The 26,738-nt window shown below is 37.9% G+C and overlaps 1 protein-coding gene across 4 annotated transcripts in view; it reads left to right on the top strand.

The window, feature by feature from the left end:
- Positions 1–26,738, top strand: part of cdkal1 (CDK5 regulatory subunit associated protein 1-like 1) — a 395,716-nt gene that overhangs the window by 239,457 nt on the left and 129,521 nt on the right. For all 4 annotated transcript variants that reach the window (XM_051866817.1, XM_051866814.1, XM_051866815.1 and 1 more), the window contains exon 9: positions 15,579–15,745. In XM_051866817.1, coding sequence (XP_051722777.1) covers positions 15,579–15,745 — 167 coding nt within the window. The remainder of the gene's footprint in view (positions 1–15,578; positions 15,746–26,738) is intronic.

Here is a 26,738-nt window from a genome sequence, read left to right as displayed (position 1 = left end):
ACAATATATTGATTTCAATTTAAGACATTTTTTGTCAAGAAAGACAGTATGACAGAGGCGTGAATCTTTATGAATAATGCTGTGATTCACACCTTAGAAGACAAAGACCAGCATAATGACCTGCATAATGACCCGCATAATGAGCCCTTTCGGTCAGGTAGGCTATGTGAGAGGACACTAAAAAAATCAAAGTACAAAGTAGTTTTTTTTTTTTGGTAGTTTATTCGGAATATAGTTAACAATATAAATGAGACACATTTTGAATAAATGAGGGCACATTTTGAATATACAGTTTTACCTGGAAATAAATCCTGTTCAAAGATATAAGTGAACATCACTCACCTGGCATTCCAAGGTGTTTGGTGTTTCTGCACTGGAGGAAAAAAAACCTTTCCTGCTTCCTGTCAGTGATCTCACCATTATATCTATTCAGAATGTCCAGTGTGGGCTAATATCTGGTCACTATGTTTCTCAAATCTGTGAGATCAAAGAAAAAACCCTTTGTGAGCATGCTGATAACAGATATTTATAATGGTGTTTTACTATACCATATATGGTGTATTTTTAGTCTTTCACACTGATAAGAAAAAAACGAGGTGGTATCGCCGGCGATACCGCTGACTCCAGGGGGTTAATGTTTCTCATACGCAACAGAAATGGCAGCATGGTGTTTTACTATACCATATTACCTATATGGTATTTCACTCATCTCAGTATAGCAATATAGTTTGGGAATAGCTATGGCAATTTACTAAGTTGTGTAGTAAACAAAACCCCGTGTCGATCTGCCCCATTAATTCACATTGAGACACACACAACTTGCAGGATTCATATTAAAACAGTTTTTTTTTTTTTTGCGGTTTAATATTCACAGACACTAGGCTAGAATTAGATTAGAATAAAGAATTTGAGAATAAAAAACAACTTACCTTTCACAATCATCGGCTTGAGTTGATCCTCGAAATGAAAGTGAAACCAGCTTTTCCACTGAAGTAAATCCTTTTAGAATTATTCCTCACCGCATCTCAAAATGATGAAAAGTACATGAAACTGACTAAACTTGATGCCTTTTTCCGAGCTGGCGCGGGCGTTCACTCTGCTGCATTGATCGCTTTAGAATTTGCGTCTGAATAGCGCGAGCGGTCTGTGGGTGTGGCCGCATTAGCGGATAATGAGCTGAGCCGCAAACTACTGGCATTGCTCTCTTTTCATACAGATTACATAAAAAAGAGAATATTTGTTTTCGATTTGACTTACACGATTTAAAACCTGACATTTCAATGTTTCTTTAGATATAAGTCTCATTGTTGTGTCATTAGTATTCACTATGTTACAGTTCATTTTCTGAGAACTATCAGATTGGACTTCATTCAGAGAGAGACTGCGGCTCGCGCATCATGTTAGTTTTCTTTATTTTGCAAAAAGCACAACGTTTTGTTTTTACTCTGAGTGTACACAAATAAAAGACGACATTTCACAGATTAGATATGTCCAATTTGATATGTATTTTTAGTCTTTCACACTGATAAGAAAAAAACGAGGTGGTATCGCCGGCGATACCGCTGACTCCAGGGGGTTAATGTTTCTCATACGCAACAGAAATGGCAGCACTCAATAGACCAGTTGATTGTGGCACCAGTGTGACCTCTAACAAAATTCACACTGGCAGGAAAAAAGGTCAGGGCTGTAGCCCCTATTGTAATTGTCAGTTTTATTATTATTATTAGTAGTAGTAGTAGTAGTAGTATTCCCCATTGGGAGTCTATGGCAGCCCTATAAACCGTAAGTAGGAATACCTACTTACCTACGTACTTACCTACTTACTACTGATACATCTCATTTTGCTGATCACATTCAACATCTTACATTAAGACTCTGCCCATTACAGTAGTGGCCATTTTGAAAAGTACAGTATTCAGTTTTTCTGCTTCTTCAAATTTTGTCCAATTTTGAAATGACTGAACAGATTTTTTTTATTTTTTTTTTTATTCATCTTTGTTCAAAAGTTATGATGTTGCAAACGTAATGAGGTCAACCCAAAATTGGTTCAGAGGCTGTATCTCGGACAAATTTTGAGCAATCGAAACGAAAATTGTTACGCTTCATCGGAACCATGATCTGAGGATCCATGCCAAATTTGGGAACAGTGTCACATACAGGTCATGAGATCTGAAAAATGGCTATTTTGGCTCATAACTTTTGAACTATGGATTCCTTGTCATGTTGAATCCGAGGATACCAATTTTGCCAGGATCGGACAAACCATCGGGCCACCATTTTGAATTTTGTCATAAATTGTTATATCTTTTAAACAATTTGACATCGGCACAAAAATTGGAATGTATCATCATTGGCATGTCCTGAAGGTAACTGAGAAGTTTGATCACTGCGCCACCTAGTGTTCAAGAGATATAAGGATTTTTGCAAAAACACTTTTAACTTTTGAAAACATTGTCCAAAATTTGTATTTATGTCATTTTATTCCCTAGCTAATGCCGATTCCGATGATGTGTCGTTCGCCATTTTCCTTAAATGTACCTGTCTGCCATATCGAAGTAAATGAAAAACAGTTCTTTCGTTCGTATTTTTTTCCAATTTTCGGCTCAGATAATCTTTGGGCTAAACCACACAGAAATGATCGGATTTTTTATATATTTGCTACTGTTCCCGAGATATACGTCTCCGAATGTGCTTGCTTGTGTTTGTTGTCTAATGCTAGTTAGCTTAGCATGTTAATTGCTTAACATGCTAACCAGTTGCCATTCATTCTAATGTGGCTCTTCAGCTATCAGGTTAACCATAAGCTACATTAACATTAATTTAGCTTAGCATGCTAATCTGGTTAACATGCTAAGTAATGTTTTTTTTGTGTGAGTGGTCATTCTCACACTAAAAGCTCTCCTCAGCAGCCTGGTGAACGTGCATTCTCAAGTAGCTCAATGTGTAAAGCCAGATGCCTGTTGAGCACCTCAAAGATTGTGAGTCTGAATCCAGGGTGTAACAGTTTTATGAAATTGTGTGTTTTGATTCCTTTATTATCCGGGTCAGCATTTTACTGATCTTTATTCCTATGGTATTAGAAATAAACTTTTTTTTTTTTTTTTTTTTTTTTTTTTAATTCATGCTGTTCATTTTCATTGAAACTTCTGTACATTCTGAGTTCATTCTCACCCGTAATTCTAAACCGGCTGTTTTTCATGATTGTTCAATTTCTGCAGTTTTTGCTCTTCCTGCTCCGCATTGCGCTACAGCCCCGTGTCGTTGCTTGCAACTATATTTTTAACTATACTTGCAAATGTTACTACCAAATATATAATGTCTCATTCGATTTATTATAGTTTTCCACGTTTTATAGTAAATAAAACTTACTGTTAACCAATTAACAGTTTTTACTGTAGCAGTATTTTTTCTGTTAAAATTACAAAAATAAATGTTTACAGTGAAGACAAGTGGTGTTTGCACTCTGAAGATACTGGGGCGGTATGAGTGTTTTTTTTTTTTTGTTTTTTTTTTTTGTTTTTTGGTGCAGTAAGTGGTTGCTTACTGGACCAAGGCAAAAGTCTAAGTGTAATTCTTTTATTAATTTCTTTATTTGTTTCTCGTTTTCTCATTTTCCAGGTGAAGATTGTCAGTTTAATCAGTTGAAGCGCAACTCTAGTCTAGCCCAGTGTTTCCCAACCCACACCAATAGTACACGTTGAATGTGTCTCCTATCTGACCCATCCGTTTTAGGTTTCTGACTCTATGCTAACGAGCTGATGAGTTGAATGATGATTAATTAGGAAGAGATAGTGTTGGTGTGATTGCTGACACAAAGTTGGGAAATGCTGGTCTTAGCCTTTGTGTAAGCAGTAATGATAGTGAATTTCATTTTGGCAAACACCACACATTACAGACTTCCACTCTGTATAGCAGTAAACAGGTCATCAAAGGTGAACATGCAGGACTTGGTTTTGAAGAGCACACCACAGTCATGGTGTGATTGAGTGTTCAGGACTGATGGGATCAGACTGATGCACACTGTCCTCTGTTTGCACAACATCACTTTAAGAGCATTATGTGATATTAATTATTCAGAGGCCAAGCTCCGCTTTAGATGAGTCTGTGTGAAAGCTAATTAACAATTTAGCTTTATTTCACTGGAAACATCCACTGACATGCTGAGTGTATCGTTTCAACACAGATCCACCATCCACAGTGCAGTTTATTGTCCCTCCCAGTGAGTTCATCTGATCCACTCTGACATATTCTTTAGTGTGAAAGCTTCAGAAAGCAGCTTCATCATGGAGCGCCTGCTGTAATGTGCTGTACGCAACTGGGTTCATAATGCACAACAGACAGAGAGAGAACAAGCTATATACCAGTAGAAGTTGCGGTGCAGTGATGGAGGTTTCAAGGACATGCTGTGGCCCTGTGAGTGCCAGGCTCTGACACGTCAGTCCTGGGTTTCCTGCAGAGCTGGGCCAAACGAGGATGGTGTTGTGTGTTTCATTGCAGGAAAGGCAGGACTGCAGCTCCAGCTGTTTCCTAACATGTCATAATTCCTCACACCCCACTCTTTCCACACCACCCTGTTCCATCCCTCCTTTCTTTATTGCTGGAAAAAGGAACACCCCGTATGTAGATGATATCAGCGCATGTCCAGGGTTCAGGTAATGGAAATGTGCTGGGGCTGTGTTTCCTGTTTTTGCTGCAAGCTTAACGACAATGCCCCACTGCATCCCATGGGTTAATTGACTGTATTTTGTGAGGTTACATGATTAGGTGTTCCATAGTGCCGTGACCCAGTCCAGCTGAAGCTGTCACCAATGCCTGAGATTCATGACAGTGTTGTTATTGTTCATTCACTGTGGCCAACACAATGAGCCCTGTGAATGAGACCCTAAACATGAGCTGTGTCACAGGGAATTTGTGTTAGATGAGTAGTTGGGTCTTGTTCTTTAGTCTGAAGCCCTGGGTATACTTCGTTTTTTTTTTACGCATACACTTGTGCACGCGCACAGTCGAATACACAGCCTTGCAAAGTATACTTCATTTGGCTCGTACGCATACACAGGCATTCCATGCATGCTCATCTCTTGCCAGTAGTTAAAACCCACGTAAACATCTTTGTATTTTTCATGCTAGAGTTGTACAAATGAGGGTACTTTCTAACCTCTTCGGACAGTCTCTCATCTATATAGACCTACATCGTCGCTGTAGCTTGCATCGTTCCGGTCTGTTCTGTTTATGCAGTTTTTCTTTGACTACCTTGTGAATCGACACCCTCGTGCTGGTTGCCACCTTGTGGACATGCTAATTACTGCAAAAAAAAAAAAAAATGTAAAAATTAATTGCGCATGTACAAGTATGCACACTTACAAAAATCTGGCGGTGCGCATACTCTTCTGATGATGAAATTTGTGTCACGTACACTGTACTCTGACCCTCGCGTACACGTAAAAAGTGAAGTATACTTTGGGCTTTCATGTGATGTGGCTACATATCCAGCCACCTCCAGATGTTTGAGTGATCCAGTGACACGTTTTGAACCATGTTTGCACTAGTTTTTACAACAGTCTAGAGACCGTTAAAGCTCTCAATGTCTCAGATTCATGTTCACTATGCGTGGAGCTGCTCAAAGTGATGCTGTGCAAATGGACACCAGGTCACCAATGCGATGTGCTGTACAGGTGGGCAGCTTAGTAGTTTTTGGAGCAGAGCCCTTATGTCTCTCTCTGTGCTTTAAACTCTCACTGGTCAGTAAACCTTCTGAAGACCACCGTCTGTTGAGTCTTAGATTGTGTCTTCTGTAGAGCTGCTTATAGCTGCAAGTTTTCATAATTGATAAACATCAGCAGAATTATTGAACTGAACTGAATCAACACTGAACTGACTTGAGCTGAATAATGACACTATTAAATGTTTACTCACGCACCATTAATGTCATTTATTTCCAATAATCAGAGTACAGACTTAATTGCGGTAAGATGTTTACATGACACAAGCAAACCTCTTCATTCCCATTTACATGCAATTTTTATGATTCTGATAATTCACTCAGAATTGTGGTTATTTTTACTGTCATTATTCACATACCCCATTGCACAGCACAAATGATGAACTCACTTACAGTAGGTGTGTTACTGGCCAAGCGCCCACAGATTTTTTGGTATCTTTTGTTATCTGACCTCAGTCATTTTCCGTTGACATGCCTAAAATGCTTCCATTTTGATGTTTTCGAGCATCAATACAACTGTTGTCAACATGAACTCAGTTTCTTCAGCATCCCAAAAATGTGATGCCTTTTTTACCACTATATTTACGAATCTGTACATGGAAACATTATTCGTGTACATTAGAAGCACATGCACACTTTGGTCAGAGTGGAAGATGCAAGTATTTACAAGCCTGTTTATTGTGATTAAAATCTGCATATGACACATATTTAACTACAATTACGGTTGCTATGATTATGAGCTTAATGGCATCAATTTCATCGAAGTATCTTGTTTACTTGAGATAAAGTTTAATCACAATATTGCCTTAATCTCATTATAATCGCATTCTGAGGGTGCATGGAAACATAGTCAGTGTCTTTTACAGAGCTGCTTTACAACTGAATTTGTTTCATAATTGTTGAACTGTTTAACAGATTGACATACTAACAGACTGAATTGGACTAAATAATGACACTATTGTCTTTTATAAGTTGCTTTACAGCTGAAATTGGGTTTGTTTCAAAATTGATACATTACCACTGTTATTTTCATGTTTATTACTGTGAAGCTGCTTTGAAACAATCTCTGTTGTGTAAAGTTATATATAAATAAATGTGACTTGACTTGGCACACTTGCTCTGTCCATCACAGTCAGTCGTCCTCTGCAAGATCTTATTCCTAAATGACAACAATTCCGCAGTCTATTAAAAGTTTAAAGTTACGATCATGCCGGAATATGAATTTAAACCTGCTTTCACGCTGCCGCTGATCCAGAGAACGCAGCGCTCATTAAGCTATCTCTGAAACAGCTTCACAGTGTTTTCAGCTGACTGCTATTGCAACATACGAACATACGAACATACGAAAATTTGAAATATTGGGCAAAAAGTTTATAGTCAGCATATAAACAAATATTGTGGCATTCGCAATCAAAATGAGTAAATTACCTTTGAAACCAAAAGCCACGGCTCGTCTGTAGGGGCAAGTGGGGCAAAGCCCCACCTAAATATTCATTCAAACATCTATATAAGCTGAAACAATAGCCTAATAAATTGTAAATGTGTTCAACATTATGCAACATATTTTTCGGATTTTCTTGACTATTTTAAGACGTAAAGTGAGCAGGATATTACAATTTAACGTATGTCTCCGGCAGGCAAGTATTATGATAAGCGGTAGTCGGTGTTGGGGTCTCGGAGCCCTCCTTAGCTCTACAGCGCCCCACAATTTTCCAATGTAAATCTGTGGTGAAAAATGGAACTGCAGCACGCTGTAATTGTGAGCCACTGGGGCAGATTTCAGACTGTCCCGCTTATTTTCACAGTTGTTTGGGCTTTTCGATTTTTTTAAAAACTTTACATATTCTAAATAAACTTTAAAGGCTGTTTGGAAATTAGCAAAATTGGGTTTAGAGTCATTCTTTTTTTTTTTTTTTTGATGAATACACAAATAACAAAAACAAATCGAAAAAAATAAGCCTTATATTTGTCTTTTGGAAAAGTCGTATTCATTTGAATGAAATATGTTTCCTTCATTTGAGTGGGAACATTTCTGGGTAGTTCTCGGTATTGTGTAACTAGTAAAACACTGACAATTTGTAATATTTTAAAACAACGTGTGTCGTGCGTGTCAATCAACATTAGAGCGCCACCCTCAGGCTGAATAACGCAACGTCTGCCAAAAGTGTTCTGTGTGTGTTCAGTGATTAGAATATAAAGCATGCAAAAATTGTTTAATTGCCCTACCTATTTACAGTCAGGAGCTGCTACTGGAAACTAATGTTACTCTTGATATAAGGATTGTATATTGATAAAATATAACTAGCTATATGATGAAATTCGTTCAAAAATTCTGAATGCAACAAGTCTTCATTCATTAATTTCAAAGGCTTTTACATAATTCATTTAAATTAATAAATATTTTTAATAGACTCATTTATAAAGTTTATAGACATTTATAAGTCGACTCATTTATAACATTAAAAGAACATTTTGTCAGAACCCATTATTTTGTTTGGTTGTCTGTTTTGTTTTCAGAATCATGGGAGAACCGTGATCTCTGTCTCTAAAAAAAAAAAAAAAAAAAAAATACAGATTATCCAGTCATAAATTAAGCTTAAAAGAAAATATAATATATCTGGCATCCAATTTATAGTAGGTCACTATTAGCACTAATATTAAAAAGTATTACAGACTAGGATGTAAAATGTACAATACAGACGAAGTCTTTATGTAGCCTACATTAACAATGATTTGGGGCAATTAAAATGCATTATAATGGAGGATTATGAAAAGTTTTTTTCTTATTTAAAACGTGGCTCTTCTCATCCAATCTGCGAAGTTCTGCAAACCACCTCCGATCCCCCTCCCCTCCCCCTCGGGCCCCCCCTTCTTTCGGTACGTTCCGCAATCCATGGTCCTCTGTCAGATTCAGCACAATGACACATAAATACTTGTTACGGCCCAGACTGTCGTTTCACTTGGACCCCTGCAATTTCATGGAGGGCCTCTGAATCATACATTAGCTGCTGAATGGTGCTTAGAGACAATGGTATTATAATGATTAGGTGATGTTCAGGAAGCACTAACCTTGTCTTCCGCTTCGCTGACATTAGATTAATAATGATTAAGAAGGACACCCATCAGAGCCGCAACTAATGGCCTTGATCTGGACTTAATGTTGGCTTCCTTTCAATTATAAACATGCACACGGGCTCTTTCACTCACTTGCACGTTTAAGTATCCTTATGGCTTTGCTAATTGTGTCTCTGCATTTTAAGCAGCATCCAGCAGAGATGCTCAGATTTGGTGCAGGATTCATGAAATGATGGGTTCCACAACCGGATGGTACTACTCTTTTAAAATCACCATTATTAAGTCTCTCATAGTGCATGAAATTGTGGGAGATTGATCACCCAATGAGGGAGCTTTCATCATCTGCTGCTCTGGAGAGCAAGAACTTAACACGTGGTTGAGATATGTTAAAGTATTGCACTCTTACACATTGTATTACGGTATCAGCCGAATTGCCTATTGTTTTATTTAGAGGTATTACGGTTTGAACGTGATGACGTTACATTGTGACGGAAGACGCTGTTATGTTGTACTGAGCTGATGCTCGTTCAAGTTATGCTGAATAAAAGCTGCTGAAGAGAGAAATAAGCACTGAGCAACGTTTCGTTTGTTTTCCATAACCGAGTGATGGCGAACTGCGCACTCAAAGTTTAACAGGTTATGGGCCCAGTCACAGAAACAAGCGAGTGTTTTGAGTAAGTCATACGCGACGTATTATGCGTTATTCAACATACAAAATGGCAAGTAGAGCGACAGGAGTCCTGGCATCGCAGTTTTTGTTCGACGGATCCGAAGATAAATATGATCTTTGGGAAACAAGACTCCTAAGCCATTTACATACTTTAAAGTTAAAGGAAACTATTTTGCACGAGCCCACTGATGCTAACGCAGAACAGCTAGCCGAAGACAGACTGAAGAATGCTGATTGCTATGCGGAACTAGTAAGATTGATAGATGATAAAAGCCTATCACTGATAAGACACGAAGCTGCTGATAATGGCAGGAAAGCCCTGAAAATACTGAAAGAGCATTATTCAGGGAAAAGCAAGCCACGAATAATAAATATGTACACGTCATTAACCCAGCTGCGTATGATGGACAACGAGAGTGTTACCGACTACTTAATAAGGGCAGAGAACATCATCACAGCCTTGAGAGATGCAGGAGAAACCATGAGTGATGGACTGACCATAGCTATGATTCTCCATGGATTACCAGACGCTTTTAAGCCGCTAGCTGTCCACATAACGCAAAATGAGGATGACGTCACGTTCACAGACTTTAAAAGACGACTACGGATTTATGAGGCGGAGAAAATGAAAGGTATAGAATCCACAGATAATGTGATGAAAGCTCACATAAAACAAGGAAGAGGCCCTTTCAAGCCACACACTGAGGATAGAAAAGATGATGATACAAATGTGACATGTTACAAATGTGGAATAAAAGGACACAGAGCAAGAAAATGTTTTAAAAGAGTGTGGTGTAATCATTGTAAAAATAATACGCATGCAGAATTCCTGTGCAAGAAAAAGGGAGAACAAGATGGAGCCAGAAAAGTTGCAGATGAACATGACAATGACCAAGATCATCTCTTCAAAGCTGAACACTCAGAATGTGGAAGACCACCAGAAAACGTAAAGATGAAAGGCATCATGGTAGACGCTGGAGCGACATCTCACAATGTAAGTGATATCAGGAAGTTTAAAAGCTTCGACAGCTCATTTCAACCTGAGACTCATTCAGTAGAACTAGCCGACGGGACAAAGTGCAGCGGAATGGCGCAACGAAGAGGAACAGCAGTGATTTACATCCTAGATGACACTGGACGACAGCACAGAGCACAGCTACGGGACGCACTATACATGCCTTCGTACCCACATGACATCTTCTCAGTAGCAAGGGCAACAAATGGAGATGCAACAATCACTTTCAAAAGAGGAAGCGGTCACATGGTTACCAAAGACGGTAGCAGGTTTGACATCCACGAAAGTGGAAATTTGTATTATTTGCCAACCATAGAAGAGAGTGTTGACCAGTGCAAAGTGTGTCATGATTTACAAACTTGGCATGAAATTATGGGACATTGTAACTACGAAGATGTACAAAAGTTACAAGGTGTAGTCAGAGGCATGGAGATAAGAGGAAGCACAGTCAAAGAAAATCAGTTATGTGAAGTGTACACAGGGAAAATTCACACAGACAAGAAACAGGGAGCCAGACAGAAAGGCAAAGAAACCCTTAGAGCTGATTCACACTGATTTGGCTGGCCCCATGCCAACACAGAGCAAAGAAGGACACAGATATGCACAGTCTTTTACAGATGACTACTCAGGTACTATGTTAGTATATTTTCTGAAGGCTAAAACAGACACTGTACAAGCCACAGAAAAGTTCTTGGCAGACATAGCACCTTATGGAGAAGTAAAGTGCATCCGTTCAGATAATGGCACTGAATTTACGAGTCGTGACTTTCAAGCACTGTTGATAAAGAGTAAGATTAGACATGAAACATCTGCACCTTATTCCCCTCACCAGAATGGTACAGCAGAGAGAGGTTGGAGAACACTCTACGACATGAGCCGATGCTTACTGATAGAAAGCGAGTTACCAGATGAGTTATGGAACTATGCTATGCAAACATCAGCTTACGTGAGAAACAGGTGCTACAGTCAACGTACGAAGAGAACGCCATATGAGTTATTCACAGGCAGAAAGCCAGATGTTTCCAAAATGCAGAAATTTGGATCGATATGTTTTGCTTACAAACAAGAGAAAGGCAAATTGGACTCCAGATGTGAACAGGGTGTTTTCATTGGCTACGACAAAAACAGTCCAGCTTATCTAGTGTATTATCCTAACACAAAGAAGGTCCAAAAGCATAGGTTGGTGAAGTTCGCAACCAGGACAACCAAAGAAAGAGAAACACAAACGTTCGAGTCACACGCAGAATACGAGGATGAAAATTCCAAGAACATTGGCAGAGAAATCAATGTTGATGAAAATGTGAAGGATGAAGCAGGACAAGGCATACAAAGTGGTGTTTCTGAGACTTTGTCTGAACAGACTGAACCCGCACAGTTAGGAGAAACTACTGAGATTGTAATTAGAAGGAACCCACCAAGAACTAGGAGGTTGCCAGCTCATCTACAGGATTTTGAGATTGAGAATGTGGAGGACAAACTGCAAACATGCATAAACTTTTGCTACAGAGCAGTATGTGATATACCGCATACCTACCAGGATGCCATAACATCAGCCAAATCAAGGCAATGGAAAAATGCCATGGACAAAGAAATGCGATCACTGGAGGAACACAAGACCTTCACACTCACTCAATTGCCACCAGGAAAACAGCCAGTTGGGGGCAAATGGGTGTACGCACTCAAAAGAGACATTGATGGATCTGAAAAATACAAGGCAAGATTCGTTGCAAAAGGATACAGTCAGAAACAAGGGACTGACTATGATGAAACATTCTCACCAACAGCTGACATGACAAGTGTGAGAGTGGTTGTGCAGAAGGCGGCACAAGAAAATCTAATCTTGCATCAAATGGACGTTGAGACCGCTTATTTGCATGCACCAATTGATCATGAAATTTATATAGAACAGCCAGAAGTTTGAGCAAAAATCTGAAACAGATGCAAAGCTAGTATGCAAGTTAGAAAAGTCTCTATATGGTCTTAAACAATCTGGCAGAAACTGGAATGCTGTGTTACATGTATGTTTGACTGAGAATGGTTTCATACAAAACCCAGCTGATAACTGTGTGTATACAAAGGAAAAACAAGATGAGAAAGTAATCCTGATAGTATGGGTTGATGACCTAATCATAGCAGCTAACAGTGAAAGTGTTCTGGAAAGTGTAAAGAGAATGCTCACTGAGAGATTCAAAATGAAAGACATGGGAAGGTTGAAACATTTCCTGGGCATAGATTTTGAACAAGTAGAGGGTCTAGTCAAAATGTCACAGGAGAGATATGTGAGGAAAATACTAGATCGATTTGATATGCAAAACTGTAAATCTAGGGAAACTCCTTGTGAACCAAAGCTTGATTATGCAGAAAATGCAGAAAAAATGAAAGAGCCAAGGAAGTTCAGGGAGGCAGTGGGAAGTTTAATCTACTTGTCCATTTGCACAAGACCAGATTTAAGTTTTGTCGTCAGCAAACTATCTCAGCATTTTGCTGAACCAACAGAACAACATTGGAACACAGTAAAACATGTGTTCAGATACCTTAAAGGTACAGCAGATCAGGAACTATGCTTCAGAAGAAATGACACAGAGAGACTAGGTCTAAGAGTGTATACTGACGCTGACTGGGCATCAGATGCAAAAGACAGACATAGTACTTCAGGATACTGTGTCAGTCTTAGTGAAGGAAGTTCTTTGATTTCATGGAAAACTAGAAAACAACCAACAGTGGCATTGTCTACTTGTGAAGCAGAATACATGTCCTTAGCATCAGCCATGCAGGAATGTATCTACTTAGAGCAGTTACTCAAGATTATGGACACATACCAATATGCACAAACGAAAGTGTATGAAGACAACCAAGGGACCATTGCACTAGCCAGAAACCCAATCTGTAGGCAAAGGTGCAAACACATTGATATCAAATACCATTTCATAAGGGAAATTGTAAATGGTGGCAAGGTAATCTTGGAATATTGTCCCACAGAGAAAATGGTTGCTGATATTATGACAAAACCAGCCACTAAGCAAAAATTAAAGATGTTCGCTCGAGACATGTATGGCACTTAAGTGTGTGAAAAATTTATGTTTACATTTATGTCAAAGAGAAGTCTTATTTGTTTTTATTTTTGTTTTTCTCATTGTAGTTTTTCAGGTAACACAATGAGCCAAGAGCGAGTGGGGGTGTTAAAGTATTGCACTCTTACGCATTGTATTACGGTATCAGCCGAATTGCCTATTGTTTTATTTAGAGGTATTACGGTTTGAACGTGATGACGTTACATTGTGACGGAAGACGCTGTTATGTTGTACTGAGCTGATGCTCGTTCAAGTTATACTGAATAAAAGCTGCTGAAGAGAGAAATAAGCACTGAACAACGTTTCGTTTGTTTTCCATAACCGAGTGATGGCGAACTGCGCACTCAAAGTTTAACAAGATATCTGCTGCTCTGGAGTTTATCTCAGACCTGAGCCTGAACTGTTTTCCATTTGTGGAGTACATGACACTCGTCCATTTTAATTCTCTGTAGAATGGTCTAGGGTCAAGCACTGTGCATAAACCTAGTGAGCTGTCTAGCTTTTTACTATTCTTAGAAGTAGAGGTCGACCGATTGATTGGTTTTGCCGATTAATCGACACTGATAGCTGATTGCTGGAAAAAACGGTTACAGGCAAAAATCCATACGATAGTTTTTCCGTGTTGCGTCCGTTGCTGGAGCGGCTGAGAAGGGTCCACTGTCATTATACAGTACGAGAGCGGCCTCTAGAGGTGAAATAAAAACTATCACTGACGCCTCGTAGAGATTGTTTTGACACGTGAGGTGGCACGCTGCACAGAGCAGGATATTTAAAGATGGCCATCTGTAAGCTTGAATGTTTGGATTTATATGAAATGGTAACACTTTACAATAATAGTCCATTTGTAACATTAAGTTTACTAAAAGTATTGTTCATTGTTAATTTCAACATGTACTAATACATTTTTATTTCATTTTAAAATTGTTTCTCTTAACATTAGTTAATGCTCTATGAACTAACATGAATGATCAAGGTATAATTAATATATTATTATTTTTTTATATATATTTAAAAAGTATAGTACATTTTCATAGTTCAGTACTGTTTTTCAATTTTTGTAATAAAATTTAGCACTATTTTATGTGTTATGTTTGTTTTCATTCAGTATCGTTTTTAAAAACTGTCAGTTGATTAATCTGTTATCAGCCAGCGTAAGCCAACCTACTTATCGTTATCTGTAAAATCCACTATCGGTCAACCTCTACTTAGAGGTCAGGGGCTGTATTACCATGGTTACTATTTAGGATATTTCTTTATTTTGAATCTTTAGGCAAAGCACCACAGATAGAAAAAGTAACTAAAAGATATCACCATAATTAAACGGCTTATTAATCACACTATATTACGACAAATGATTTGTATTACAAATGAAATTTTCTGAAATGTTATGTTTATGTATGCAATTTTCTAATTAACAATGGTCTTGTTTGATTTTGTTGACACATCAGAGTTGAGGGTTTTTGCAGAGGTGATTTTTGGATATTCCTTTTTTCATCACTCCATAAATCAGAAAATACTGTCAACAGACCGAGGAAAAAATTATAATGATATATGAACAAACTCCTCTGTAAAAATCTATAGATAGGAATAAAAATAAAGTTTGGTCTTTGTAAATACTGCTAAAGTGGAGATTTCTGACTCAGTGCTAGAGAAAAAAACTCAGACTTTAAAGGTCTCAAAATTGACCATTGTATGAAAGTTGCCTTAAGTCAAGAATTAAGATTAGAAGTTTTTTTTTTTTTATTATTATTATTATTATTATCATTATTTTTTCCCTAACTGAGATGAAACCTCAAGTGACTGTCTTCATAGGCAGCACACCATACAAATGAAACTGCTTACAAAAGATACCAGCGTTTTGCTAAGATGACAGTTCTCCTAAATTAGGCACAAAATCAAATGGAAAGCACATACATATATTGGGTAGTCTACTTTAAATTATAAATATTAAATAACTATAGTTTCCTGTATTGAATGGAAAATGGCTATGTTTAATCAACACAACTCGGCCGCCGCCTTGTCTTACAGAGGGTGTCTGTGAGATCTGGCTGACCAGTGAGGACACGGGTGCGTACGGCCGGGACATCGGCACTGACCTGCCGTCTCTGCTCTGGGAACTGGTGAAGGAGATCCCGGAGGGAGCGATGTTGCGCCTGGGCATGACCAACCCACCGTACATCTTGGAACATCTGGAGGTACATCCTTATTCTCAGACAAACAATCTGACCACCCATCATGCACCTCACCATTAAGATCTTGCAGTAGATGAAACCTTTCTATGAGACACACATACTCTTTGTCTGCCACTTCCAAAATGCAATATTTCATTCATTAAGGTGGGCTTGTTTTTTTTTTTTGTTTTTTTCCCACAGTAAATGACAAGTTATTACAGCATAAATAAGCACCCCTTGAGCAGTTTTAGTGAAGTTAAGTTCTGATGTTTTCTTGTTGTTTGTGTGTCCATGCCTTGTGTCTTTTGTGTCCATCTGGTTGTTTTTTAGCATGCAGTAGTGACTGTAGTGACACCTCATTCAGAGCTCATTGACTTCAGTCTCAATTCCATCATTCTAGAACAATACCCAGAATGCTGTGCGTTTCTTCCTCTGAGCCCCAGATGCTGAGGACACTTTTAATCCCTCAGACTGTTGCAAGAAGTGCTGAAGAAGCAGTTTTAATTTGTGGAGGGTTAATTGAGGTTGTAATTTTGTCCCCTTATATGTATAGGTTACGTTTATGCTCTGTTATATTCAAATTAAAAAGTGATGATTTTTTCCCCCTAAATGAAAAGAAATAACAATTAAATGCTAATTAAAAATGTAGGCATGCTTGTATACGTGCTAGAGGATGGTTATTTCTTTTTATGTGCTAATTTGATTTCCATCATTGGACTATTTGTCCTTATTTCATTTCAACGTGCTCAGCAAGTATTTTTAATTACATATCGCTTCTTTGATGCATCTATTTGTCTTGCGGGAAGCGGCGGAGCACGTATACTAGATCACTTCTGCTGCTGCTTTCTTTAAGATTGACAAAGTCTTTTGACTTCTGCTACAAGGTGAAACTATAAAGCCTTCGTTTGGTGAGTGGCTCTGTAATGGGCGGTAAAGTACATGGTACTAGTGTTGCGTCAGAAGTTTTGTAAGAATGAGGTAAAATGGTGATGGAAATACCAAATGCTGTCTGGACAGATCACGTCCACTCCCCGCTCACATACAGACAGATGATACATCCTCTCAAAGCACACAGGCTTCCATTTCCTAAGTCATCACAGGGATAAAAAGATACGCTAGCTAACTAGAACTGTTCCTCCGCTCATCTGAACACATCCCCCTGACTGTGAGAGATCTTCTCCATTTACTGCCTCTTAAGTGCTTTCGCGGGTGGAGAGCTTTCACAGCACTGGTAAATGACTGCGATTTGGGAGGTTGTGGCAGCGGCTGTCTGACACACTTTCTGAGGACTAATTTAGCAGCATTAGAGGTGTTTAGCAGAACAGATGTGTGATTTATGGACCCTCTGCTCAGCGTTTTGAAATGGCAGAAGCACCTGTCAGATAGGAGAGGACTGATCAGCACTGTATGAGAGAGACCTTACCGTGTCACTTACAAAATTGACACTTTCTGAAGAAAATGGGCTTCATGCACTAATAATTGTGCTTTTGTGTAGAAAAAAAGGTTCTCATGCGAAATGTCTTTTAGACAGGTACATTTCAGTAGTTGCTACCAATACCAGTAAAATGTCATGGTTCTCTGGAACAATTTCAGTACCATAGCAAAAACTATTTATTTATTTATTTATTTATTTATTTATTTATTTATTTATTATTAGTATTATTAATATTTAGCTATTTCAACATTAAAAATATATTTTAAAAAAAATTAATTGATCATTAATGCAATTAATTATTATAAGTAAATAATACATTAAAACATAGCATGTAGCCTTCAACTATTAAGTAAACATTACATTAAAGAGATCAAATGAAAAGTTAATAATAAAATAGTAAAATTAAAAAAATAAAAAATAGAAAAAAGACATTATAGGTAACAGAACAAGTGGCTGGGTCCTGTCTATTGCACTTACACTGCACAGACAGATTTATTTATTTATTTATTTATTTATTTATTTATTTATTTATTATCACTGTCAAAGATCACAATTTCTTTTTGAAAAGTAACATTTTATACAATATCTCAATGAACACAAAAACAATTTCCAAAATGTTGACAAGACTAAGTTTTAAATAACATCTGTTTAACTTATACCATGAAAGTAAGGTTAATAATATAACGTAGAGAACAAAATTTTCAGTTTTGCTCAAATAAGGGTGATGCAAAAATGAGTACACCCCACAACAAAAACTACTACATCTAGTACTTTGTATGGTCTCCATGATTTTTAATGAAAGCACCAAGTCTTCTAGGCATGGAATGAACAAGTTGACGACATTTTGCAACATCTATCTTTTTCCATTCTTCAAGAATGACCTCTTTTAGAGACTGGATGCTGGATGGAGAGTGATGCTCAACTTGTCTCTTCAGAATTCCCCATGGGTTCAGATCAGGAGCCACTGAATCACTTTCAACCTGTTCTTCAGAAATCCAACAGTGGCTTAGATGTGTATTTAGGATCATTGTCATGTTGGAAAAGTGAACGACGACCAAGGGCACGGAGTGATGGTAGCATCTTCTCTTTCAGTATAGATCAGTACATCTGTGAATTCGTGATGCCATCAATGAAATGCAGCTCCCCGACACCAGCAGCACTCATGCAGCCCCACATAAGGACACTGCCACCACCATGTTTCACTGTAGGCACCATACATTTTTCTTTGTATTCTACACCTTTGCGATGCCATACCATTTTGAAGCCATCAGTTCCAAAAGCATTTATCTTGGTCTCATCACTCCAGAGTATAGAGTCCCAGTAGTCTTCATCTTTGTCAGCATGGGCCCTGGCAAACTCTAGGCGGGCTTTTTTGTGCCTGGGCTTTAGGAAAGGCTTCTTTCGTGGACGGCACCCATGCATGCCATTCCTCTGCAGTGTACGCCATATTGTGTCAAGGAAAATAGTCACCCCAGTTTGGCTTTCTACTTCTTTAGATAACTGCAGTGAACTTGCATGCAGATTTTCTTCAACCTTTCTCATCAGAAGACGCTCCTGTCGAGGTGTTAACTTCCGTGGACAACCTGGACGTCCCTGTGAGATGGTTTCATCTTTTTAAAATTTTTGTACCACTTATGCTACAGTATTCTGACTGATAAGTAAAGTTTTGCTGATCTTCTTGTAGCCTTCACCTTTCTGGTGTAAAGAAATTATTTTCTTTCTCGGGTCTTGTGACATTTCTCTTCCATGTGGTGCCATTGCTGACAGCATGAAATGGGACGGGGTTTTAACAATGTTTTATAGTCAACTGTCTGCTGGACACCTGTGTAATGAATAATTAGACTCACCTGTGGTTGAATTCTTGTTAAATTAGATATTTGTAGTCTAAAATATAGCTTCGCTCCAGAGACTTTCAGTGGGGTGTACTCATTTTTGCATCACCCTAATTTGAGTAAAACTGAAAATTTTGTTCTCCAAGTTATATTATTAACCTTACTTTCATGTTATAAGTTGAACAGATGTTATATAAAACTTAGTTTTGTCAACATTTTGGAAATTGTTTTTGTGTTCATTGAGATATTGTTTAAAATTTTACTTTCCAAAGGGGGTGTACTCATTTACACTGAGCACTGTATGTATGTATGTGTATATATATATATATATATATATATATATATATATATATATATATAATATATATACAGTGTCTCACAGAAGTGAGGTACACCCCTCACATTTTTTCATGTGACAACATTGAAGAAATGACACTTTGCTACAATGTAAAGTAGTGAGTGTACAGCTTGCATAACAGTGTAAATTTGCTGTCCCCTTAAAATAACTCAACACACAGCCATTAATGTCTAAACCGCTGGCCACAAAAGTGAGTACACCCCTAAGTGAAAATGTCCAAATTAGGTCCAATTAGCCATTTTCTCTCCCCGGTGTCATGTGACTCGTTAGTGTTACAAGATCTCAGGTGTGAATGGGGAGCAGATGTGTTTTAAATTTGATGTTATCACTCTCACTCTCTCATACTGGTCACTGGAAGTTCAACATGGCACCTCATGGCAAAGAACTCCTCTCTGAGGATCTGAAAAAAAGAATTGTTGCTCTACATAAAGATGACATAGGCTGTTAGAACAGGCCTCGCCATGGTCGACCAAAGAAGTTGAGTGCACGTGCTCAGCGTCATATCCAGAGGTTGTGTTTGGGAAATAGACGTATGAGTGCTGCCAGCATTGCTGCAGAGGTTGAAGGGGTGGGGGGTCAGCCTGTCAGTGCTCAGACCATACGCCGCACACTGCATCAAATTGGTCTGCATGGCTGTCGTCCCAGAAGGAAGCCTTTTCTAAAGATGATGCACAAGAAAGCCCGCAAACAGTTTGCTGAAGACAAGCGGACTAAGGACATGGATTACTGGAACCATGTCCAAGATAAACTTATTTGGTTCAGATGGTGTCAAGCGTGTGTGGCGGCAACCAGGTGAGGAGTACAAAGACAAGTGTGTCTTGCCTACAGTCAAGCATGGTGGTGGGAGTGTCATGGTCTGGGGCTGCATGAGTGCTGCCGGCACTGGGGAGCTACAGTTCATTGAGGGAGCCATGAATGCCAACATGTACTGTGACATACTGAAGCAGAGCATGATCCCCTCCCTTCGGAGACTGGGCCGCAGGGCAGTATTCCAACATGATAACGACCCCAAACACACCTCCAAGACAACCAATGCCTTGCTAAAGAAGCTGAGGGTACCTAAACCCTATTGAGCATCAGTGGGGCATCCTCAAACGGAAGGTGGAGGAGCGCAAGGTCTCTAACATCCACCAGCTCTGTGATGTCGAGTGGAAGAGGACTCCAGTGGCAACCTGTGAAGCTCTGGTGAACTCCATGACCAAGAGGGTTAAGGCAGTGCTGGAAAATAATGGTGGCCACACAAAATGGGCCCAATTCGGACATTTTCACTTAGGGGTGTACTCACTTTTGTGGCCAGCGGTTTAGACATTAATGGCTGTGTGTTGAGTTATTTTGAGGGGACAGCAAATTTACACTGTTATATAAGCTGTACACTCACTACTTTACATTACAAAGTGTCATTTCTTCAGTGTTGTCACATGAAAAGATATAATAAAAGTGAGATACTGTGTGTGTGTGTGTGTGTGTGAGTGTGTGTGTGTGTGTGTGTGTATTTATTTATTTATATATATATATATATATATATATATACACACACACTCACACATATGTATTTTATTTATTATTATTAATATTACTATATTACTATTATTATTATTATTATTTTTTTTTTTTTTACTAGTGGGTGCAGGACACTATAGTTCATTTATGTAAGTGAGGATAGCAAAATAAAGTAAACTGTGACATATTATACCCAAAAAAAAATCTTCATACAGTGGACTACCAGTAAAATTGGGACCAAAAATTATTCAGACACTTTGACCTGACCATGTTTTGCTTAAGTGTTATCTGACACAATTAAGATTTTTTTTTTTTTTTTTTTTTTCTGACAGTTTAACTTTGAGATCTTGTCATATTTTATTAAAATTGTTTTAAACTATAGTGAATAAACTGTAATAATGAATGAAATGTTCATGGTGTCTGAATAAATTTTGGTTTGACTGTATGTGACAGCATGAAAAATTATTATTATTATTATTATTATTATTATTATTATTTTAATAAAACAAGCATATCTGTGATTGACTACAATGCTTGTAATCAGGGCCTTAAAGAACAACTAACCCTGAGTGATACGTCTTAGCGAATGCTAATGAGAATAACACAATGAACTGAGGAACTGTCCACTTTATCAGGATCTTTAGTTATGAATTATCATATAATGTGGCTTGTAGGTGTAGGTGAGGAGTCGTACCCGTTCAGAGTGTTTACAATTACATTCCATCTTATCAATAGAGTAAGTGTGTGGCAGAGCCTAATGTTTAACTTTTGTTTAATGTACTTCTGATTACTAATCTCCCTTTGATGTCATCTTATTTCAGGAAGCTTGGCAGCATGAAAGTTTAGCTTCTCCAAAGCCAGACACAGTCATAAAATCTGACCCGCCAGTTAACCCGCCGTGAAGCGTGCCGCACCGTACAGTACATGAATACTATAAGAGCTGTGAGGATAGTGAAATCCAAGGATAGGGCTTTCAAATGACATCTTTAAACGGAGATACAAGCTCCCTGCGCATGCCACTATGGAGCGCACACTCCATCCATATACCTGAGCACCATCCGAGCCTTGACCTCCAGGCCAATAGTGCTCATTTGATATGTGTTGGAAAACATGGAGCACACTGAGTACATTACCCTTCACATTTTTCCTTTGAAGTGTCTTTTAATTGCTGGCCAGCATCAGTGTAATTCATCCCTACTTCTATCCAAGAGGTCACGGGGAAGTCACCTCATTAAGGCAAGCCTTTTTAAGAGCAAAACAAGAGCGCTTAACTGTGATCTGAGTGTACGCTCTGCTGTAGTACCCTTTTCAGTGGTCTCCTCTCAGGTGAAGCACCCTCCACTGACAGGCCACACCGCGAGTGGCTGCTGATAAGCGCGGAGGTCAGGCCGTGGCCTCTGTGATGGTTGGCTAATGGAACGCTGCTTTGTGTGTGTATGTTCAGACACTCGGCTCCGGTTGCTGCTGTTCATCATGAAAATCATGGTAACCACACCTTAATGACTAGAAGAAATAAGAACAAACGGCCTAGGAAAGGCAGCTCAGATGACAAGCCTGATAACCTTGTGTTTATATTGCCTGTCTTCTCTTCCCATTGTTCCCTCTATTCCAGAATAATTTTGACCAATTCTGCCTTTAAACAGTTTGAGCTGTTCACTCTACAGTGTAGTATAACGGAAACAGGTCTAACAGGTCTGTTCATGTCATACAATACAATAGAATTTAAGCCTGGAAATAGTTTTAGTTTTCTAAAAATTCAGAATGCGGGACTTGTCCTTTGTCCATTGGTTGGATAGTCGTGGTTTGTTATTGGCCGATCTCATGTGAGTGACTGGTTGTCCCACAATCGCACCATTAAACACATTATCAGAAAAGAGAAAATATTTTGCTGCAAGAGCGAGGGGAGGTTATTTTGATTAAAGATTATGAGGGGACATAAATTGGAAAAATAAAAATAAAATAATGATGTGCTTGGATAAATCATTCATAATAAATACTGCATTGTTCCACAAAAAAAAAAAAAAAAAAAATGTTTTGATTTCATGGTGACTTTAACATAAATTGTTAAGCTAATATCACATTTAGTTGGAAAAAATAGAAGTATTTCAGACTTTTGTACATCACTATATGAAGATGATTGTCCTCAGGTTGCTAGGGTGTTTTTGGTGGTTGCTGTAGGGTTACTCTTTTGTTTCCTTTTGTCCACCAAGCCAGGTCTCTTAGTAAGTAACAGCACACACCTTCTTCCTCTAGACAGGTTTTTAACCCTCTGGGGTCTGTGAAATAAAAGAAAAAATGAGCATGCTGATAACTAATATCAACTATTGTATTAACATTAATGTAATGTCCACTCTTAACATAAAACATGATTTTTGTGATCTCATGCATGCACATGTTATTGCACTTCATGTGAAGAAAATTTTGTATAGGCCTGTTATATTTTAAATTATATGCAGTACCGGTCAAAAGATTGGACACAATACTATTTTTAATGTTTTTGAAACAAGTCAACATAAAAATGCAGGAGAAAAAGAACAAAAAAAAAAAACAAAAAAAAAAACAAAAACAGCAATATTGTGAAATATTATTACAATTCTATTTGAATATAGTTTAAAATATAATTTATTACTGTGATGCAAAGCTGAATTTTCATCATTCATTGTGAACAAAAGCTTCATTGATGTGGCACTTCACATAGTGGCTAATTAATTTGCACTTTAATACGTTGTTAACACATTTTATTTCAGTATTTATTACATACTATTATTACATTTATTATTACATTATTACATTATTATTACATTATTACAAATTCCATAAATTCTCCCAGCATTATTCCTCACGGTGTCTCAAAGCGATGAAAAGTACATAAATATGACTAAATTTGATTTTTTTTTTTTTTTTTTATCGAGTTGATGACAGCGGGCGGCTTTGACTGTTTACATGGATCACCTCAGAATTTGCCTTTGAATAGTGTGTGCTGTCCATGAGCATGGCCACATTAGTGGATAATGAGATGACTCACGAATGACTGACATCTCTCTCTTTTCAAACATATTACACAAACAGAGACTTTGTTTTCGATGTTTCTTTGGACATATGTCTCATGTTTGTGTTATAAGTATTCTCTAAGTTACAGTTAATTTTCTGAGGGAGTATCAGAGGGAGGGAGGGTCAGAATGGACATTCAGATAGAGATGGCAGATTGCGCATCATGTTAGTTTTATTTTGCAAAAAGCAGAACATTTAGTTTTTACTTTGAGTGCACACAAATAAAAGTAAACATTCTGTAGTTTCAATTGATGTATTACTTTTGTCTGTATAACAAAAAAATAACAGAGTATTGTAAGTCGATTTTGCTGCTATGTGAAGAAAATCCAGCAAAACGCGCCGGCGCGTTTCCTGACCCCTGAGTTTTAAGGAATCATTCATGCCTGTGGTGCCTAGTACATCAATGCTGAATGCTTAGTTTGTTCAGATCAGTAACCCAGTCATGAGCAATAGTAATGCTTGACTTAACTACAACTAATTAAACCGTGATGCAAAATAGAGAAGTGAATGAAAGTATGAGTGGTAGCAGTAAGGGAATTGAACAGAGCGTTGAATCAAGAGATGTGTGAACATTCACAGTTCAGTCAATTATAGCTCAGGCTCTGGGGAGTCGCCACAATTTGTATTTGGAGCGGACACTAATTTCATCCCTAACACGGGCCATTTTCATATTAATGAACCGCCTGAGAGTCTCTGGCTTAATGTACCATTAAAGGAACAGTAAATCTATTCTCTCTGTTTGTGAAAGAGTCGCTCTCTGGTTGAAGCTGCTTGTCTGATATTAGCTAAAGGACAGGAGGTGCTGAAATTCATGAATTCAGTAGATAAAGCAGCGTTTCTGTCCTTGTGATTCTGGTGGAGTCATTCTGGAGTTGTTTGTGCTCTGTTCACTTCATAGTTTCTTTTGTTTATCCATGGTCACTCCAGCTCTGACTCCTGACTTCTACAGGTGTGAACAGTGATGAAGCGGCGCATCTCTTTAATCACCACAGATCTTGCTGTCGTAATTGGGTTTTGCTCTCACATGGCACCTGTCAGACTTCTCTGTAATACAGCAGGGTCTCTTCTTCTGGCTGTCCTACACTTGTCAGCTTTCACAACTTGTTATGGAAACAGTCACATGTTTTCAGACGTTTATTGCTAGAATTAGGTCTGCCTTTCTCCTGTTACTCCTTTACTGCTCGTTGTGAATGAGGTGCATTTTACTGGGACAGCAATTTTTAGCAAATTATTTGAATGGAGGGTTAGTTCAGCTTGTGCAATGCTTTGTGAGACAACTTCCCAAGAATGCTGTGATGTTTAAAAAAACTGTTAAAAAACAAAACTGCATGCATTTAGCAGAAAAAACATTGTTTTGGTAATGGGATAACCTTCATTTTTGGGTGAACATTTCCTTTAATATGTGTCCAATGTTTAAAGTTAACTTGACTTTTTATTTAGTTACACCACATGACATTTTAAGAGTAAATACATTGAAACTTCTTTTCTTTTTCTTTTTTTTTTTCCCCAAAACCTTATGAAAACAATATGAATAATAGAAGATTGCCGTTCCAAACACGTAAGACCTTCGTTCATCTTCGGAACACAAATTAAGATATTTTTGATGAAATCCGAGAGTTTTTTTATTTTATTTTTATTTATATATATATATATATATATATATAGTAGTAAAGACATTGCTAAAATAGTCCACGTGACTACAGTGGTTCAACCTTAATGTTATGAAGCGATGAGAATACTTTTTGTGCGCCAAAACAAAAATAACAACATTCAACAATTTCTTCTCTCCCCTGTCATTCTCCTTCACTGTTTACGTTGTATAGACACTGCAGCTCTTCCGGGTATTGGCCGACGCTGTACACGTGAGCAGCACGATGCATGCGAGTGATGCTGACCAAGAGCTGGCCAAAACTAAGTCGGCATTCTGACATAGAACCCGGAAGCTCTGCACTGTCTACTGTATACAACGTAAACAGCATAGGAGAATGACAGGGGAGAGAAGAAATTGTTGACTAAAGTCATTATTTTTGTTTTGTTTTTGCGCACAAAAAGTATTCTCGTCTCTTCATAAGATTAAGGTTGAACCACTGTAGTCACTTTTAACCATGTCTTTTCTGGACCTTGAATGTGGTAATTATGTTGCTTTCTATGGGGGATAAAAAATCCTCTCGGATTTCATGAAAAATATCTTAATTTGTGTTCTGAAGATGAACGAAGGTCATGTAGGGTACCCATGAAAGGTAAATAACAGAAATTTCAATTTTGGGTGAACTAACCCTTTAAACTAGATTTTTAACAGATCTTTTTTACCAAATAATTTGGAAACATATTTATTTTAAATATTCTAAATAAAAAATGATCATAAACATCTTTTGATTTAAAGGCTTCTGCTTAAATACTTGAAATAGGTTTTTTTTTTTGACAAATACCCACTTATAAGAGTTTTCCTTTTTCACGTTTTGATTATCACATCATTCCTAGACTTCCAGTTGTGTTAGAGTTATCATCACTGCACTATAAACGACAGGCTGATGTTACGGTCCTCTACTCATGCTTTATTATGACAATTCTCCATTTAATAATAATCAGTATATTAATGTGGAAAATCGTCATAGTAAATTTTGAGTAGATGTGTATGGAAGGGCTGTAATATCACTATGAACACAATGTGAAGGAAAAAGGAAAATGATCATGATGTGTGTTAATATTTTCTTATAAAGATCATTCAGAACTGATAAACTAATAGAGCAGCTAAATATAGAGGAGTTGTTTTTAACCCATTGACTGTCCTTCGTCTCTCCTCCGGCACGTGTGCAGAAATCCATATGCGCTGTTGAGACA

The sequence above is a fragment of the Ctenopharyngodon idella genome, chromosome 16 (genome assembly GCF_019924925.1).
Source record: "Ctenopharyngodon idella isolate HZGC_01 chromosome 16, HZGC01, whole genome shotgun sequence".
Taxonomy (NCBI): Eukaryota; Metazoa; Chordata; class Actinopteri; order Cypriniformes; family Xenocyprididae; genus Ctenopharyngodon; species Ctenopharyngodon idella.
This window is presented reverse-complemented; position numbering and strand designations above follow the sequence as displayed.